Raw genomic sequence first — 19,995 nt, forward strand, 5'->3', positions numbered from 1 at the left:
GTAATCTTTTTGTCGGAAACCTTGAATTCTCCATAACAACAATACTATTCAATAAGTTATTCATTATATAGTGGTCATCAGCTTAATACATATTAATTTAGGATTATAATCACTACATAGTATAAAACAAAGTCGCCTTTTCTGTCCCTATATCCCTATGTGCGCTTAAATCTTTAAAACTACGCAACGGATTTTGATGCGGTTTTTTTCAATAGATAGAGTGATTCAAGAGGAAGGTTTATATGTATAATACATGCATAATATACTAAGGCAACATTGCTAATTTTAGAGGTTTCTAACGTGATGTCGTAAATTAACCTATTTTTTTAGGCTTATTTAGCAATTAGCAAAAAAGCTGCCTAACCCTACGAGTTAGATCAAATTAATGTACTACAGTATTGTACACCATAAAAAGGTCTACAAAAAAGTCCGCGATGGTATATGTTTATCTTTTAGGGATAACCCACATTAACCATTTCTATTGTTTACTTTTTACGTGAGAAAATGGCTTATTTACGAAGCTATTTTAAGCAATACGGCATTAATCCTTATCGAATTAAGTACCTTAAATACAGTGTGCAATTAATATAGATCAATATGGTTCCTTACAGCATGTAAATTAAACAAATATTTTCGGAGATATTACAAATTTAAAATTTGCGTTTAAAAATGTGTAATGTAATAAAAATTGTATGAATTTAGATATTCCAAAGATAGCAGGAAATCTTCATAGTAAGTATAGGGGAAGAGGAATTGTTTTACTCCAAATTTAATGCGTGCAGGCCAAGGGCAGTAATGAATGAACCAAAAATACTGGATCGATTTTAATCATGTTTTCATTGAGTGACATAGGCATATATATTTTATGCCCGTGCAAAGTCGGAGCGGGCCGCTATGTTTTTATATACAACGTTCATATTTTTTCTGTAGTGTATTTAATTTAGTATCAGCATTGCACCCGTGCGAAGCCGGGCGGGTCGCTAGTTATATAATATTTTAAAACAAATATCTTATATGTAACACGTAAATGTGATATATTGATAATTATTGTAAAGAAATTAATTCTAAATAAAATATTATATCTAGATAAATTTGTTGATTTTAGACGAAATAATGTATTAATAAGACACATTTTACAAGGTATTCTACAATATTTTAGAACCAATTGTTTAATCTAAAGTCACCGTTTCAAAAGCTACAAGTGTGTACATTACAAAGTGAGAATAATAGCTGCTAAATATCAAATTTGGGTCAATACAATTGTTAGTATAATAACATTGCTGTATCTTGTTCATTATCATTCCTACATTGCTGGGAGAAGAGAATGTTCATTATTATTAATTGATAACGTATTAGGCCGATAAATTAGTTTTAAAGGATTTTTTAGCTTGAAGCTTTATTGGTGAAAAATTGTTACAATGTATTTTATTAACCGACTTCAAAAAAGGAGGAGGTTTTATGTTCGGTTCTATATATTTTTTGTAATGTATGTTTGCTGATTTCTCCGTCAATTATGGACCGATTTTCAAAATTCTTTTTTTATTCGAATTTATTTATTAGAGTGTACTTCCAAGGTGGTTCCATTGGAAACAAGTTAGGATCTGATGGGGGAAGGGGGGAAATCGAGGGAAAACTTCAAATTTCAAAGGCATGTATAAAGTTTTCCCTTTTTTTATCCAAAATAATATATAAAAATAATAAATAATAAAAGTAGTTCAGTGTAAAACCCATTCAGTTTGCTTTTTAAGCACTAACCACATCAAAATGGCTTAGAAATTCCGCAGGTAACTGCTTCTATGGTGTTCTTTTTACTAAGTTCCTTATTTATTTATTTTGAAGGCGGTTCAATTTTTTTGTTAAAAATATTTTATTCAAAGTATTATTCACGGAAAGCCGCTTCTTTTCACACAAATCGATCCATTTTTTGGTATTGATAGCGACAGCCATTGATGATGTCACCGAGTATTATCTTCAAATCCTCGTCTTCAGATCTAGTTGGCTCTCCAGTACGCTCTTTATATATTGAAATAGTTATTCGCATAAGCGGCATATAACATTCGACGACCTTCAGCATATAGTTTTTATTTTATAAGTTATTAATTTTGGTTACCATGTCTTTGCTGTTCAATAGTATAGTTTTGTTTTTCCTTATTTTAACAATTTATGTTTTCTTGTTAATGTAAGAGGTATTGATCAATATTTTAAGAAAACATCAACATCATTAGGAATAATTGTCGCTTAAAATTACTAGATATGAATCTGAATATGTATGCTTTTGATGTATGCACCAATGAAGTTCACTAATTTTTGTTTTTTTTTGGGATTTTCTCAAATCTAAGCAACTTCATTCTCTTTATAAGATTTTCTGTAAAGCACTAGTCAATATTTTTGTATTTTTTATATGAAATCGTATTTGTTTTTATTTCAAACCATTTTTAACCGCGAAAAAGTGAGTTTCATATGCAAATAGCATTATAAAATTTAATCTGTTTATTTAACTTAAATATAATTATTTTGAGAGATCTTATTGATTTTTTTAGAAAAATCTCAGAACTATTACATAAATAACATAACATAAACATTCAACAAATTTTTCTTTTTTTATTTGATGGAAAACATTTATACCAAACTGGCAACGTTGCAACCGAAAAATTCCTGATATCACCTACTTGGCCGCGGCAGAGTAACACGATTCGCTTCCTAACAACGCGGCTCTTCGCCACGTAATTTCCTAACAGCTTGTATGCAATACTATAAATAGTCGACTCTGATGAAATGGTGAAAGCGCGGTTAAAAAGTTTTCGTTGTCGCAATGTCGACGAACAAGTGGGCCCCCGGCTATTGGAAAATAGGATAAAGGCGCGATTGGGCCGAGACCGGGTCACAACGACCGGGATACGAAAGGGGAGACGCGAAACGGTTGCATGTCTTCCGTCACGTATTCTTTCCGAGGTGAACGTTCGGCACGGCTTTAGAACGGCCACATCTGCGTCGAATCCTCCGTAGGATTTGGCTATGGTGAAACTAAAATCGAACTGTGTAGGGGATCGACCCACCGGTCAAAAAAAAAACGCCAGTTTTTTTCGACGATCTGTATCTTGATAACCGTGATGTGGTCCCCTTGGGTTTATAATTAATTTAACCCTAAACTATGGGACCCTTTTTGCCAAACAGAATTACTTGATATTTTAAAAAACAATACAAAAATAAGTATAGTATTTTTTCTTTATCAGAACAAACGTTTAAGGAGGTATACTAGTCTAGAAATTTGAAAACATCGATTTTTTTATATTTTCAGTCCAATCCTTTAAGAATATATTTTGTAAACGATTTAAAAAAAAACGAAGACGAAATTTTAAACGTTTTCTTCGAACTACTTTTTTCTAGCCGGCTGATATGATATCTCAAGTTCTACTGATCTTCAGTTTTAGATGCCCCATGAATAAAACAGTTATTTCTCCGTAATTAATTAAAATCTTGAAAAACTCTCTCGAGGAAGAGCTCTCTTAAGTGTTAAAACTTGTTTTAGAAATCTCCTTGTTGTTATATTTATTTTTACACTCTTTATAGTTATTGATGACAATGTATCTTTTTTAACTTGAATATTAGAAACAAGTCTCTCTTTTTTTCTTGAGTTGTATTTATAATGAATATTTCAGTGAGTCTTGACGAATATTGATGGGAGGCACATACTTAAATCAATTATATATTAGTCTCTTAACATACGTTTCTGGACCTTTTTTCTCTTCTCATATTGGAACTGGCCAGATCTACCATCCCATTAAATACACACATTTGTGGCCATTCCAACTCCTTAGGCTTTTATTTTTAAAGTTTATCACGTACTTTATAATTGTACTTCATCATCATCATCATCAATGTTGTGAGTATTTACTTCTCAAGCAATACGCTACCGTTGGTGTCCCAGGACTATTGGCCGAAGCTGTTCTGGCCTCTTATAATGTTTGCCTTCTATTTTCCAGGTCTTGGCTCATGTCTTTTTAGGAACTTTTCATATATGAAAAGTAAAAAGTGAATACATGGAAAGAAGAAAATAATGTCATCTTTATATAAACTGAGTTTAGTTCTTCTTTAGATTGAACTCGGATATGTTCTTGTATAATGAGTCAAATTTGAATTATTATTTGCACCAATTACTCTGTCAGAACCAGATGATTCAACTTTTAAATTGTCTTGTCTCCAGTTACTCAATTAACATATATGGAGAAGTGCAGAAAATATGGAAAGCTAACATACATGTATACAATTTGTCATCACCATTTGTTGTTCTATAAGTTAGGCCGTGTACATATTGAGTGATGTGTTATTGAACCAATACAAATGAGGTTTCCTTGTTTGAAATAACTTTTCTCCATGTATATTGCACCTTTATATTTGTAAATAAAATCCGTAAAAAGTCATATAAACCATACCTTGGAATTAAGATAAAAACTTATAACTTAATTCGCATAAAAATGACAAATTTGAAATCTAGAACCGTGTGATGAGGATTCACAAAGTTAAAACAATTTCATTTCAGAGCAAGATTTAAGTTTCGTAAACTCTAACGGTATTCTTCTAATAAAGATTAGTGTCGATATGCCATGTACAAGTATGTAGCAATTTTAAGCAATTTAAATAACTGCTGCCATAAAATAGCTCTGGATCACTGTGCTCCCCATGCATGTATTGCTATTTCTTCCTCCAGCTCTTCTTCAGCCAAACGCACCTTTGTTTTTGAAACAATCAGGGTTCTGTCAGTCACACTATATAATACATTGTTTCTGATGAAACGATCAAAGGGATATATATGGTCGCTGTCTCGTCTGGATAGTTTACAGTTGTTTTCCCAACTTTAGGTATTTCTAAATTCCTATAATCTAGGGCTGAGTAACTGCAACCTCTTTTGGTGGCCGCATATCCTGAACTGCAAGCTTCTGTCAAAATTGCAGTAGATTATGCTAATTTACAGCAATTTTGGTGGCCTTGGCATACCATAGTAAAACACATTTTTTTGGCAAAATTAGTTTTTTTTATCAACATAATTCCCTTCAAAGGTGATACACTATTGCGACCCTCCAACTTTTCGATACCATTTTTGTAGTACGACTTGTCCTTTGCTTCAAAATAAGCCTCAGTTTCGTGATCGCAGAGGTGATCGCTCTTAATTCAACGAACATTTCTTCCCAACGAGCATTCTTTTGAGATCTGAGAACAGGAAATAGTCGCTGGGGGCCAAATCTTGAGAATACGGTGTATTGATTTTTGCCATCGTTTTCACTGATTTGTGATACGGTGCATTGTCTTGGTGAAGCAGCACTTTCTTTTTCTTAAAATGCGGCCGTTTTTCGGCGATTTCGTCATTCAAACGGTCCAATAACGTTATGTAATAGTCGTTGATGGTCATTCTTTTTTTAAGGTAGTCAATTATTCCATGCGCATGCCAAAATACAGATGCCATAACCTTGCCAGCCGACTGTTGCGTTTTCCCACACTTTGGAGCGGGTTCATCGTGTGCAGTCCACTCGTAGCGAAATGATGGAGCCATGTTTCATCCATTGTCACATATCGATGCAAAAACTCGGGTTTATTACGCTTGATCATCTTCAAACACTGCTCCGAATCATCAACTCGTCGTTGTTTTTGGCACCCATTTTGCACATAGCTTTCCCATACCCAAATATTCGTGAATTGTATGATGTACACGTTCAGTTGATATCTTCAGACTGTCTGCTATTTTATTCAGTTTAAATTTACGGTCATTCAAAATCATTTTGTAGATTTTTTAAATGTTTTTGTCGGTAACAACCCCTTTTGGGCTCATTTCACCACGTCTAAACTTAGCATACCAATCCTTGATGCTTTATTTTCCTGGGGCAGTGTCCGGAAACTCGGCATCAATCCAAGTTTTTGCTTCAAATGTATTTTTTCCCTTCAAAAAGCAATATTTTATCAACACGCGAAATTCCTTTTTATCCATTTTTTTCACAAATATCAAAAGTTGCTTCACTCAAAATGCTATAATTCACTAACTAATGATTCGACAGCTGTCAAATTTATACACGCATCTTTTGAGGGTTAGGGCTAACTAGAAAACATATGGATTTAATTCTAGTAGCGTCATCTATGTGTCAGGCCGAGGACTTTTCAGTTTACCTGCTATATCATCAATTAGTGTTGGAAATTTATATGCATAAATTCGTTTTGACAAATATGAAAAAACTAAAATTACCATTTTTAGTTATAGTTTTATCGATGTTTCATAGCAAAATAGTTCTCGCTATTTGTTTTTTTGATATCCCAGTTTTTGTTGATTTTGCCGTGCTGAGGCGGTGGTGAAAGGTGTTACACGCCATTGCGCGATGTTGTTTTGTTTTGAAATTTAACGTATTTTTTATTTTTATGTCATAGTTTTCAAAATATTATTCATGTTTATTACCATAATTTTTAAACGCATTTTGATAAGTTTTGAAGGTCAGGTCATGGTAATACAGCTGTAGTTTAACTTCTAACAGTTTACATATTTTTATTACTGGATATACTTTTATTACTATAAAGGCGTCGTAAATTACTTAAATCCAATTAAATATATTCATTTAACTCGAGATTTGTGGCCTGAAAAAATTGCGATAACTAAAAGCGTCTGCTTAAAAAGATAGTCAAAATGATTATTGTTGCTAAATTGACACAATTCTCGGTTATAGTGACGTAGAGTTTAACCGCCATATGTCATTCAGCACTGTTTACAGCGCGCTATTTTGTCAGTTCATCTGATATTAATTGGAACTTATGGAACAACTGTCACGGAAGTGAGCCTTCTAGCACGGGCTTATAGTAATAGTTCTACAAGTAATATCTGTTGCATTTTTTTATTACTCTTAGTGGTTCCACAATCTGCCCAATAGGCAATAAGTATATTCTTATGTTTATATTATATATATATATATATATATATATATATATATATATATATATATATACATGGCATGTAGAAAATCACCACTTCATTAAGTGATCTCCTGTACAAAATCCTATTTTAATTAATTCTAAAGTTTATATATGCCCAATAATCAGATCGGATGATGTTAGACATTTTAGTCTACGCACTTCGCATATTTAGCTGATTAGCGAGTGCCTTGGGATGCGCTGACACTCTTTCGAAGTACTTCACACAGACACGTCGAATTACACTCGTTATAGGTTCTGGAGGATTATCACTTCATTTGAAACATAGCACGGAGCATCAGCAATAGCACGCAACACCTTATTTTGGAATCGTTGAATGATGGATATATTAGATTTGCTAGCGGTAACCCATAGTTGGATTCCATATGACCAAATAGGCTTGAGTATAGACTCATACAGCAACACCTTGTTATCAAATGATAACTTGGATTTGCGCCTGATGAGCCAATACATTTGATATAATTTAAGTCCAAGTTGTTTTCGTTTAGAGAGAATGTGCTTCTTCCAGGTTAGGCGTCGACCTAAATGCATACCAAGATATTTAACATCCTCTACTTGGGGGAGTTGACAATGATTGTCCGTTACATAAGAAGCTAAACTTTTTTAAACGTAAATATGTATCAGATTTGATATATACAGTGGATTGATTGATGATGGCACTTTAATTGCCCATATCTTTAGGACTCTTTTATTGACTCTTCAACCTCTCTTATTGAACATATATTGTAAATTTATATTATATAAAATATATATTTGGGACATTGTTTATGGAGGTTTGTTCGATCCGAATTTTATTATATTGGTTAATTATAAGGTTCTTTAGATGTAGAAGATGTAGTGTCATAGTAAAGTTTCACCTGATTCGCCTCTAAGTCGGATCTAAATTCAATTATGAACCATCAAGGCATCTACGAGTGGAATGTAGTGATGCCTAATCGGGAATCATTGACATTATTAAAAATATAAACAAAGGGCTCTTCGCTCATTTCCGCTCGAGAGCTATCGAAGAAGTTCTTCAATATATGTTTGTTAAGTCATTCAAGAGTTTAATTATTCTCTTCACAAAATATAACAATTTAGTGGGGTGGTCATCATTCTTGTCGAAAATCAGTTTGAAGCATATATTATTTTTATTAATAATGATCCGTTTTTTAAATTAATAATGTTTTTATGAATTGTTTTTTGTTTCCATTCTTCTAGCTTTACCACTTTATGTATAAGAGCCTGTTTACTTTACATAAATATGTTGTAGAACTATTGTCAGCGTCAAAAGTATTCTATAGAAGTTTTCAACAAGATTGGGTTGATGTTGAAATGAACTGAAATAAGCTGCGAATTATTAGCGAAATTGCTATTATTTTTATTTGAAAGGCCAATGAGTGGTGTTATATATGGTACGGATCCTGGTGGTCCAAGGTTCAACGACTCTACCGTATGATACCGCTGAACTTGAGCGAATGTCTGGATAATCTTGTCTTGGTTAACTTAAATTCTACAAGAAAAAGTGTGGTTAAATCGTACCCTCTTGTCTACTTTTGAGAGAGATAACCATGTTCTCAGATCGTTCATGGAGAATGTCAATCGTAGCGAGAGCTGTTTGATACGTAGCGCCACCTTGCTTTAACAATGTGTCGTGCAAGTCCATATCGTTTGGTTTGAGTTAAAAGGAATCGGTTATCGGTGATTAATAAGATGAATGCGAGATAGGTACATCAGTATATATTATCCAAATTAAAATTCAATTAGACTACTTAAGTTTACTTAAGACCATGTGGTTTTATACACTTATATTTTTTAATTTCCTGTGCATTGTCCAGTAGCTGTATTGCTTCCACATTCCCATGATTTAGTAACCCTATTTCATCTTTTAAAGCGAGATTTTATATAAAATCGTAGATTCATTTGCTATTCATTAATTACGCAGCAACCAATATCTTTAATGTTACGTCAAGTTTCGATTAACTAGTACACTTCTTTGATTTTGCGTCCGATTTTCTCTGCTTTTTGTCTAAAGTAATGTAAAAAGTACTATTGATAATGACAGCGTTATCCCAAAAACTCGCGATTAAACATTCACTATTTTACAAGCTGGCAAAAATACTTATTCAAATTAAAAAAATTTATATAAAAAGTATAATATTGTGTATTAGGGCACATGCAACATATATAACCCTAAATTGTTGAAATCTGAACTATACCACATCTAGTAATATTCACCTTCTATATAATATTTTGTAGTATTTTTTTCTACTGCGAAAATACGTAGATCACCTGGCAACACTGGCTGCCGGATCAAATAATGGCTGCGTGTGTCATTGCCCTTCGTACTTTCAAAATATATAGATTTTTTGACCTGCATTAAGACAGATCGGTGATTTTTCAACTAATCATCTATATATGTTGATTAGTTTCATCTGATATTACAGTTATCTAATATTTATCATATATTATTTAATTTCAAGTATGTTACACCCTCAAGATGTCTTAAAATAAAAGGAAATACGACATTTTAAGTAAATTTTACAGCTAGTTATTTATGTAGCCGTGTATAATACTGATTATGCCAATATTGCCTCATGTACATGTATTTTTTTCAATTTACCGCCCTCTGGTGCTCTTCAATGTGTTAAAGTCAAAGTCCTAAGCAGCAATAGTTTACAGATCATCTGTCATGATTTGTCAGGTTTTACTAGGACATTAGAACTATGGGTACCCTGATATAATAATAAATGACAAGTGTCTTTGAATTAATCACTGAGTTTTATTAAATAAGGTTCTCTAATTGTTCTCAATAATCTTAACAAGCACAATTTGTTGTCCTTCACATTATTTCAGTTAAGATTGAAATAATGTTTAATTTTTTTGTTGCTTCTAAAAATTTAATTTATTTCATTTCTTTAATGATTCTTATACATATATAATACACAATCTATCAGTTGTTTATGATGCAATTAATTCTCTTTTCTCAAATACTTCTGCGTAATGCAAATAAATCATATCAATTGCTGAAGCATAATATTTTATCATTGTCATTAGCACATCATTTTGTAATGATTTGGTTAGTTTATTACTCTTGATTTTCCCTCATCCCGACTATCAGCTACTAAAATCGTATCTCACTGACAGACATTTTATTGTAAATCAAGGCGATGAACATACCGAATTAAATCCCATATATTCAGGAGTTCCGCAAGGTAGTGTACTGGGTCCAGTACTGTATCTTCTGTATACGGCTGATCTGCCCACCACAAAAATAACTACTGTGGCAACATATGCAGACGATACAGCAATCTTAGCATCCCATGAAGATCCAGTCACAGCATCAATAAACCTACAAACCCACCTGGAGCAAATCCAATTATGGTTGAAGACATGGCGCATTAAAGCCAATGAATCAAAATCCACGCATATAACGTTTACCCTGCGTAGAAGAACATGTCCACCAGTAAATATCAATCATCGCCAACTCCCCCAAGCAGACCATGTTAAATATCTTGGTATGCATTTAGATCGACGCCTAACCTGGAAGAAGCACATACTCTCTAAACGGAAACAACTAGGACTAAAATTATATCAAATGTATTGGCTCATTGGGCGCAAATCCAAGTTATCATTAGATAACAAGGTATTGCTGTATGAGTCTATACTCAAGCCCATTTGGACATATGGAATTCAACTATGGGGTACCGCTAGCAAATCCAATATATCCATCATTCAACGGTTCCAAAATAAGGTGTTGCGTGCCATTGTTGATGCTCCGTACTATATTTCAAATAAAGTGATACAACGCGATATTCCTCTAGAACCTATAACGAGTGTAATCCAACGTGTTTGTGTGAAGTACTTCGAAAGAGTGTCAGTGCATCCCAATGTACTCGCTAATCAGCTAAATATGCGACGTGATAGTGAAGTGCGTAGACTAAAACGTTTAACACCATCTGATCTGATTACTGGACATATGTAGAGTTTAGAATAAGCATTAGAATAAGACTAATTAATTAAGATAATATTTTATACAGAAGATTGCTTAATGAAGTGATTTTCTACATGCCATGTATATATAATATAAACAGAAGAAATACTTATTGCCAATAGGGCAGATTGTGGACTCACGAAGAGTAATAATAAAAAAAAAAAACTCTTGATTTTGTGAAATACGCTGATTCATATCAAACTCTTATTGAAATGTCTTTAGTGTTTCTTTTTTTTTTTGATAATCCTTGATATATTTATTTATCTTCTTCTCGTTCCCGTATCTTTCGTTCTCTTCATAAGAACCAAAGTATGTTTGTTTTCGTCTGAAGGAACCTGCGAAGTAATGCCACAACCGCATTTTCAACCATCGAAAAAACAGATTGCTACAATTTATTCTTGATGTGACTATAAAATAATAATAGTGGGTTTCATATCACTTTCAGATGGACATTTCGAGTACTCAAAAGTCACTAGATTTTAATTAGATACCTATTTAATTAGATTAGAATCCACAATGCCGTGATAGAGAATAGTGCACTTTAGTTCATGAAATGTTCATGTCTCACCTAAAAATATATATATATCGTGACAAATGAAGCATTATACTGTATAATTATCAATTTAGCCAAATCCCGAAATATAAAAGTTGACCCACGTGTTCTAAATAAAGCACAGTTTATGTCAAGGACAAAGTATGTTTTATTTATTTGATTGATTCATATCCAAGATTCTGTTTAAAATTCATATGTACCATTTGTTATACTTAAACTTCTTTTTGTTGTTAATGTTATTCTTATGGTAATATTGAAACAAGGCACTAACATAAAAAGGCTATTTCTAGCCGATGCCGTTTAGTCGTACGCTTGAGTTTAGTGGTCAGACAATGGATTCCACCAAAGAAGAGGAAAGGTACGTTTGCATTATTTCAATATTTGCCTTTGTAAATTGTCGGAGATTCTAAACTGTTTGTTTAGAAAACACGGAGTTTCATAAATGTACTCACAAATAGTAATTTTTTATTCTTATAATTAATATCATTTTTACATTTAATTTTTTGCGAGCCTTAAAAGTTCAACAATCTGGCCAGTATGCAATAAGTATTTCTTATGATAACTATTATATATGTTACATGATTGGCGGACTTGCAGACGATGACTCGGCTTCGTCAAGTGATAACCATCATTTTTGGCTTGATATTTTCGAAATAAATCCGTGTTTCATAACTCGATTTAGAGATGACTCTCTTTCACATCTTTGCAAGAGCATTTCACTGACCCATCTTCCCATCTTTTGGATCTTTCCCATCACTTGTAATCGTGGCTCGGTAGATGTTTACGTTTTTTGTCAGTTGTTTAAGTTTGCGTTAGGTCTTCATCGAATAACTACTGCAATTTTTTGTCTTGAACGTTGAAGTCACCACATTTGAATTGTCGAATTCACGCTTCACATGTTCTTATAGTTGGAGCATGCTCACCATAAGCAAACCATGACTTTCAGCGGCTTTTTTCTTTTGATGAAAACTTGACATTTTCAAGAAATATATATCTATATGTATCAAATTATAACGTTACATACTCATGGCTAGTGAAATGTGTTGTAAAAACTGGAAAATAATAAAACCGACACACCTGATAAAGAGACGTTAAGAGACAAGAACTTGCGTCAGTGAATATTGCATAAAAACTATTTTTAACAAAGTTTTAAATAATATTTTCGTTATAGATCGTCTGTTGCTCAAAGACGCATTCAAATCACATTTTGCATTTAAACCGTACGTGTTCATATTCACAAGACCATTTAATTAAAAATTAATCATTCATTCATTAAATTACAAAGCAAAAACTCATTTCAAAAATATAATTTTCTACGTATGACATTTCCTGCATGTTTCAGCCGACCAATTTAATATTAATCTATTCACAAATTAATATACAAAGCGATGATTCAAGATAGCAAATTGTCACGTGACGCAATCGGAACATGCACCAATACCATGATGGTTAAAATCCTGCCGGTCTTTTATCACTTTTTATGAAACAATTATAGATATGTAATATTTATTGCAACATCAAACAAACATAAACTAGAAGATAAACAATTGATAAGCTCAGCTTGGAGTATTACGTTTTTTTTTTATTTCATAAGAACACAATTTCTGGTCGTCAATTAGTTGTAAATCAATCGATATGAGATCCAATTTTTGTTAATGTATTTTTATGTGCTGACATGTATTCTGTTAATTTTTCACTTTTAGAGGAAATTTATTGAGAACAATTATACAATATATATCACTCAAAATGTTTTTCATCTTTTCCACAATTATTCCTGTGTCGAAATAATGGTGTTGGTTTGCCAGCGCTACAATCATTGATCCATTTTCGCACTTCTTCAGTATTTCTAAACTGCATGCCATCCTTCATTGATTGGACGCTATGTCTGGTGAGTACGTAGGGTGCGGCAGAACTTCCCATTCGGGCTGCAACAGTGTGTCCCTCATAACTCTTGCAACGTGCGGCTTGAGTGCATGAAGATGACTGTGCGTCTGTTACTCGCTATTGCTGCTCATTTTTGCAATAATACGTCGTTCCTTTTGTTTAATTGGCCTCAGTAGACATTTCTATAATAGTTTTCGGTTTCGGTTTTAGCGGTCGGTCGATATGGATGATTCTTCTGAAATAACCTATAACTTTTTGGACTTGGCTCGTGTGGTAGTATTATTAAGCTATGCTGCTAACAGCATCACCAAAAGCTTATAAAAAAATTGAAGGGCTTCAGTAGAATTATTCCTTAAATTAAACAAAAAAGCACCGTCGAAAATGTAATTTTGAGCGATATTTGATTAGATTTTTTACTGAATAACTCAATAATACTAAATGAAAAACGATTATTTTTTATTTGTATAGAGAAATCTCAAAAGCGTCGAATTTAACAGTTAGGTTAGACTGTTTGAAAGTTGCTTGCATTGATACTTTGTATATTCCAATACATATCCTCGATCAAAATACAGACAAGCTTGTAATATAATATAAAAATAAAAATACTAGTAAAATATATTTTGATTTTAACTTAAACAATAAAATATCCCTTTCTCCATATCCATATATCCCATCGTTTTCCTCTATACTTCTTCTTTACGAATTTTGTTGATCTTCCAGGTTTCTTGCCATTGCCCACAATGGGGGTATGATCGAGCAGCGTTAATATATGTATTCAAAAGTGTTTGAATACATTTGGGCAGCATAATTCTTGAAATCAAGCAATGAAAGTAATGAATGTAGAAAATACAATTTTGAGCGTTCTATGATTATCGTTTGAATATACTGAATAACTCAATAATACTAAATGAAAAACTTTTATTTCATTTAAGGAAATGTCAAAACCATCGAACTTAACAACTAGGTTAGATTGTTTAACAATCATTTACAATCATACTTCGCATTTTCACCAAAATATCGCCAAGATATCGCTGATCGATAAGCACGTAATAAAATATAAAAATATTTTACTTTAACTTAAAGTTCAATACAACTCAATAAAACAATCTTCATTACTCCAAATTATTTTCTTAATTTTGAATTTGTTTTTCATTAACTATAAGTCAGTCGGTTTTTATTCTATTTAGTTTCTTTATGAGGTTTTTTTGTCTTGGCATTGAGACTGATACCGAGTTATTTAACATTAAAATTTGATTCGAATAAAGTGAGCTATTATTTCGATATTAAATTGTTGTGTATATTACAGCGCTTTATCGACTATTCAACGTACTATGGTGAATTCCAACCCTTCTCCCTCACTAGTCAGCAAGGAACAGTCGAGAGAATTCATGTCGATCTTTCCGGACATCGTCAGAGAACTCACGGAGGCTGGAAGGAGTCAGGAGTTACCGGAAGTGATGCGAAAGTTTGCTAGGGTGCGTTTTAGAATATTTTTTAATCACGACACAAATAACTACTATTTCAATGATGCTCATGCAGGTGTTACAGTACAATGTTCCTACCGGCAAGAAGAATCGAGGCCTACTCACGGTCATGGCATATAAATTGTTGGAGGATCCCGATAAACTCACTCCAGAAAACTTGAGGCTTGCCCAAGTACTGGGATGGTGTGTAGAGTTTGTAAGTATTTTGATTTAATTGTGAATATTAGTTCTAGATGAAATACTTATTTATTAATGTACTATATTTTATGGTATTCATATCATTTTGTGTTTCCCCTAAAATATTATTAAAATATTCTTAATATACAGTATAAATAACTAGATTTAGGTAAGATTTTTTATTGTTGCATATTTTTAATAGTTCAATATTTGTGAAACCTATGAAACAATAGTATTTATGTCATCAGATATTTTAAATATTAGTACTAATTAAGTCTTGAAATAATTGGTTTATTATTTAGATTATATATAACATGGCCATTTGTTTTTTCATTAGACTAGGGCTCTTTAAGAAACTGTGTAGTATTTCATTGTAAATCATCAATAGCTTTTGTTCGCGAAACAAGTCAGATAAATTTATTTATCAGAATATCTATTCTCAAACCTATTTCGGCTTAAGTTCTGCAGAGTAGTGTTTTAGGACAACTCCTATTGCTGTTTCCTACATTGCTAATATTCTAAGAACAAAAGAAACAGTACGAATGTTCCAATTTGTCAGCGATACAGATATCTGTCTGTATTATCTGGCAAAAGACATATCTCTACCTAAGGCTGTCGGAAGATTCTTTTAACTTGACCTAAGATTACAGAGTTCAATATAAAAATAATTATAAAAACCTAATTAGATTTATAGGGTTCAAATATGGGGTTGCGCTGAAACTTGATGTTTATCGATATCGATTAGTAAGACAACGCTGACAAAACAAAAGTTTTTCTATTAATTACCAATGCTTATCTTTAGCAGAAGCATTTTTATGAGAAGCAAATCTGTATGTTTGTTAGTTAGCCTTAACTCTCAAAAGATGCGTGTATACATTTGACAGCTGTCGGATCGTTAGTTTGTGAATTATAGCATTTTGAGTGACGCAACTTTTGTTATTGCGAAAAATGATAAAAAGAATTTCGCGTGTTGATAAAATATTGCTTTTTGAAAAGAAAAAATACAGGTGAAGCAAAAACTTTTCACTCCGAAGTCCAATCGACAGTCATCAGAGTGGACACGATGAACCCCCTCCAAAGCGTGGGAAAACGCGACAGTCGGAAGGCAAGGTTATTTTGGATTTTGGGAGGATTGATGGAGGATTGGATGGGAGAGGCACGGATTTTGGAATGCGCAAGGAATAATTTTCATTGACTGCCACGGAAAAGGAAGGATCATCATCGGCGACTATTATATAGCGTTTTTGACCCGTCTGAAAGACGAAATCGCCGAAAAACGACCGCATTTCAAGAAAAAGAAAGTGCTGCTTCACCAAGACAATGCTCCGTATCACTAGTCAGTGAAAACGATGGCAAAAATCCATGAATTGGGCTTCGAATTGCTTCCTCATCCACCTTATTCTTCGGATCTGTATCATCCCTGAAGGGAATTACGTTGAATAAAAAAATACTAATTTTGCCCACAAAATGTGTTTTACTATGGTAGGCCGGGGAATTTTCAATTGACCAGTTACGTAACCAACGAAGAACTACACGATGACTTCGAAATTGAATGGATCCACGAAGTTATCCGAGATTTTGCATCAAATTATAAAATAATATTATTAAATCACACCAGCGTGGAAGCAACACAGCTAGTGGACAACGAACAGGAAACCAGCATTTTTAAATGAAGTTGATTTGGGAAACACATATTAATGTTTTCATTCTTTACTCGTCTTGCTTGAATTCTGGAAGACTGAGCAACTAAATTTAAGTAGAAAACATCGATATGATATATGTATGTACCAAAATTGAAATTGACAATTAAAGTTTCATAATACATTATTAAAAGTGTTTTGAACATAAAAAGCTAAAGAATCTGTACAAAAATATTTTTAATCAAAGTTTTTAGCATATATTTACACTATGTGTTATAAAACTGTGTTATTACATCTACCAAGCTATTTAAACTAATCATATTTTGCCATCTAGACCCCTAAACATGTTACATAAACTAAGATGATTTATATTTCAGTTTAATATATTCTCATCTCATTTATATTTAGTCATAATAAGGAATCAGCCGCAGATAACCGATTATTAACAAAGAGTAGTATTTGTTCTTTATCTCGAAATTGGTAAACCAAATTTAATTGTTTAATAATTTTGTTAATTTTATTTGTATGCATTTCGAGTGGATTATAAGAAATACACGATTTTTATTTATTTTTTAAAAAACAAAAATTCTTTTTGTACTGAATTATAACAATACAAATTACTCATGATCAGGTATATTTTAATTATCTATTATAACTGTTGTGTACTTTTTAGTAAATGAAAAGTCTAGTAATTTATGGTGGTCTTGGAAAACTTTCTATGAGCCTATTATCTTTTGAATTGTGAACTAACTACAAGTGTTAATAATTTTTCATTCGGTCGTTTTATTCAAATGTTAACGAATCCATTGTACTACTAAGAGTTTATTCTGTTTAGAATAGAATTATCTACATGTTTTATTATTATATTTTTATATATATTTAACCTCTAAGCTTTTGAAAGTCATTATTCGTTATTCATATTCGAAAGTAACAGTAAAATATTTTAAATTTGACTCTTAAATACGCGAATATTGGTTAGTGTTTAAACAATTTTCTAATCATTTTACTTGACTAACAAGTGTATCCCCGTATCTGGGGAGTATATCTCCCTCTCGGTATCCAGATACGATATTTGCTGAGTTAGAGTTGCTGATTTGAATGTAGGCTCGCATGTTAAGTCTCATCGATAGGACTCTCACATTAAGAAATACGAAAACTTTAATTAATGTAAAGATGCTAACCTTGATAAAATATTAACATACAATAAGAAAAAGTCATAGTTAGTTAGTGGTAATTAGAATAGTTATAAAACATCAAAATCACATTACAAATAAAACTGACAATGACACTGTTACCATAACAACGGTCGTTACTGCCTTGGTTACCATGGTAAAAAAAATTTTACAACTTTCGGATAGGATTTCTTAAAATCCGTTTGCAAACTTCGCGATTATCTATCAGTCAATAGTATTTCACTTATACGGCCGCGACAAAACTTTAGCACATTAAAAGCATTTTTTACAGCTCCTAACGAACATAAATATATAGCTTTTAGATTCTAGGGTTATAGACGATTGGACAAGATATTCATTACAAAGAGACTACAATTGTTTACGAGTACTTATAGGTTCGGCATAAGATCGTGCCCACCAAATGACATGACAAAATTATAGCACACATGCAATGTGCAAAGTTGTCGAGCAAATTATTAATACGTGTTATTTTGTGAATACCATAAGTATTTTAAGATATTACGTGTTTAAAATATCTGTTTATCTTTTCATCATGTCTCGTAGAAAAAAAGTAATTACTATTTTCAATGATCTAAAAAAATACAACAAATATAATATATATATCTAGGAAAGTCATCATAATTTTTTTAAAACATCCGAAAAATATTTTAAAAAATTCAGGAGGCCTGGTTTGTAATGTTAACATCGAAAGAAATGGTTTCTGCACCTGGCATAAAATGCAAATGTAAGACATTTCGTTATCTACATGATGCTAGGCATTTAAGAAGAAATACAATTTTACAGAAACCACGTTTAAGTGAAAAACATAAGAAAGAACGCTTATAATTTGTCGACGAACATATCTCATTGAAAAGAGTGGCGTCGTGTAATATTTTCGGTCGATTTAAATGTTTTGAAAAAATAAATGAAAATTGTTGGGGTGAGCTAGTACTCAAATGCTAAATAATTTAACAATGTTGAATAAATGAAAAATCGCTATCCAAGATCAGTTAGATCCAGATTATACTAAGAACACATACGAAACGCTTCCAAAGAGACTGACTTAAGTTTGCGAAAAATATCTTTAACCGTATAATAACGTAACCGAATAACGTAACCGTGTAATATATACACACAATTTAGTTTAATACCTACCTACATCTATTTACCAATTTACAATATTATTTTAACTACTACCAACTGATCAGTTTCAAGTCGGTACGAGCAACAAATTAAATTTGTTTTGTTCGTAATTTAATTTTGTGTATGTCCCAATGTTATATTTTATAATTTTTTTTTGTAAGTAAAGGTGCAACCCGTATGAGGAAAAATAGTAATAAAAAATGATTGAAAATTAGGAACGCTACCGAACCTAGGTGATTTGACAAACGTTCTAACCAAATTAGGAGAACAAAAAGTCGTTACCCCCGCCAGTAATCGAACCCGTGACCTCCGCGTATGAGCTGAACGCTCTAACCACTATACCATAGAAACAGTTGGCTGCAATATTTCTGCGACTTCGCATATGAAATGGTTAGTGCTTTAAAAGCAAACTGAACGGCTTTTGCACTGAACGACTTTCTGTCTCCTATCACATCAGTTCAGTAATAACATTATACACACATATCTGATCATTTTAGATACAAAAATATGTGAAAACTTTGTACGTGCGAATTTGAGGGTTTCCTCAATTATATATATATATATATATATATATATATGGCTATGTGGTAATTGTTTTTCATATAGAGATAAAAACCAACACGATTGACGGCATCATGGTATTGGTGCATGACATCTTATACAGAAATGGATATTAATGATTCTACTTTATATTCTAATTGTTAATAAATCTGTTATTTAATCAACTTAAAAGTTTTAAACAACAAACAAGCAGAGTCTTCGTTTCAAAGCTTTTTTTGGTACTATTTCGCGAATTTCGATCAAATAGAAAGTCCATATCAAATAAAAACGGAACCTCCGAATAATTCTTTTTGTTCTCTCGACCTTGAATAGACCGTTGTTCAATCCGCATTATTTTACTATTGTTTTGCGGTTTTATAGCGCAAATAAGGGACTACCGTTTGTTTATTAAATATAACAACTTGGGACGTATTCAAACACAATGTTCGTGATCACCGAGTGA

General features: G+C 32.4%; 1 protein-coding gene across 2 annotated transcripts in view; it reads left to right on the forward strand.

Moving 5' to 3' along the window:
• Positions 1-19,995, forward strand: part of Fpps (Farnesyl pyrophosphate synthase) — a 41,975-nt gene that overhangs the window by 11,710 nt on the left and 10,270 nt on the right. Inside the window, exons 1-3 of one of the 2 annotated variants that reach the window (XM_076411855.1) lie at positions 11,751-11,850; positions 14,683-14,851; positions 14,916-15,056. In XM_076411855.1, coding sequence (XP_076267970.1) covers positions 11,786-11,850; positions 14,683-14,851; positions 14,916-15,056 — 375 coding nt within the window. In that variant the 5' untranslated portion in view covers positions 11,751-11,785. Of the gene's footprint in view, positions 1-11,750; positions 11,851-14,682; positions 14,852-14,915; positions 15,057-19,995 lie in introns of those variants that run through there. The other variant, XM_076411854.1, reaches the window with a different exon arrangement.

This window comes from Rhynchophorus ferrugineus, unplaced genomic scaffold, assembly GCF_030347505.1.
Source record: "Rhynchophorus ferrugineus isolate W39M unplaced genomic scaffold, kcgeb_rfMv2 rfM8, whole genome shotgun sequence".
Lineage (NCBI taxonomy): Eukaryota > Metazoa > Arthropoda > Insecta > Coleoptera > Curculionidae > Rhynchophorus > Rhynchophorus ferrugineus.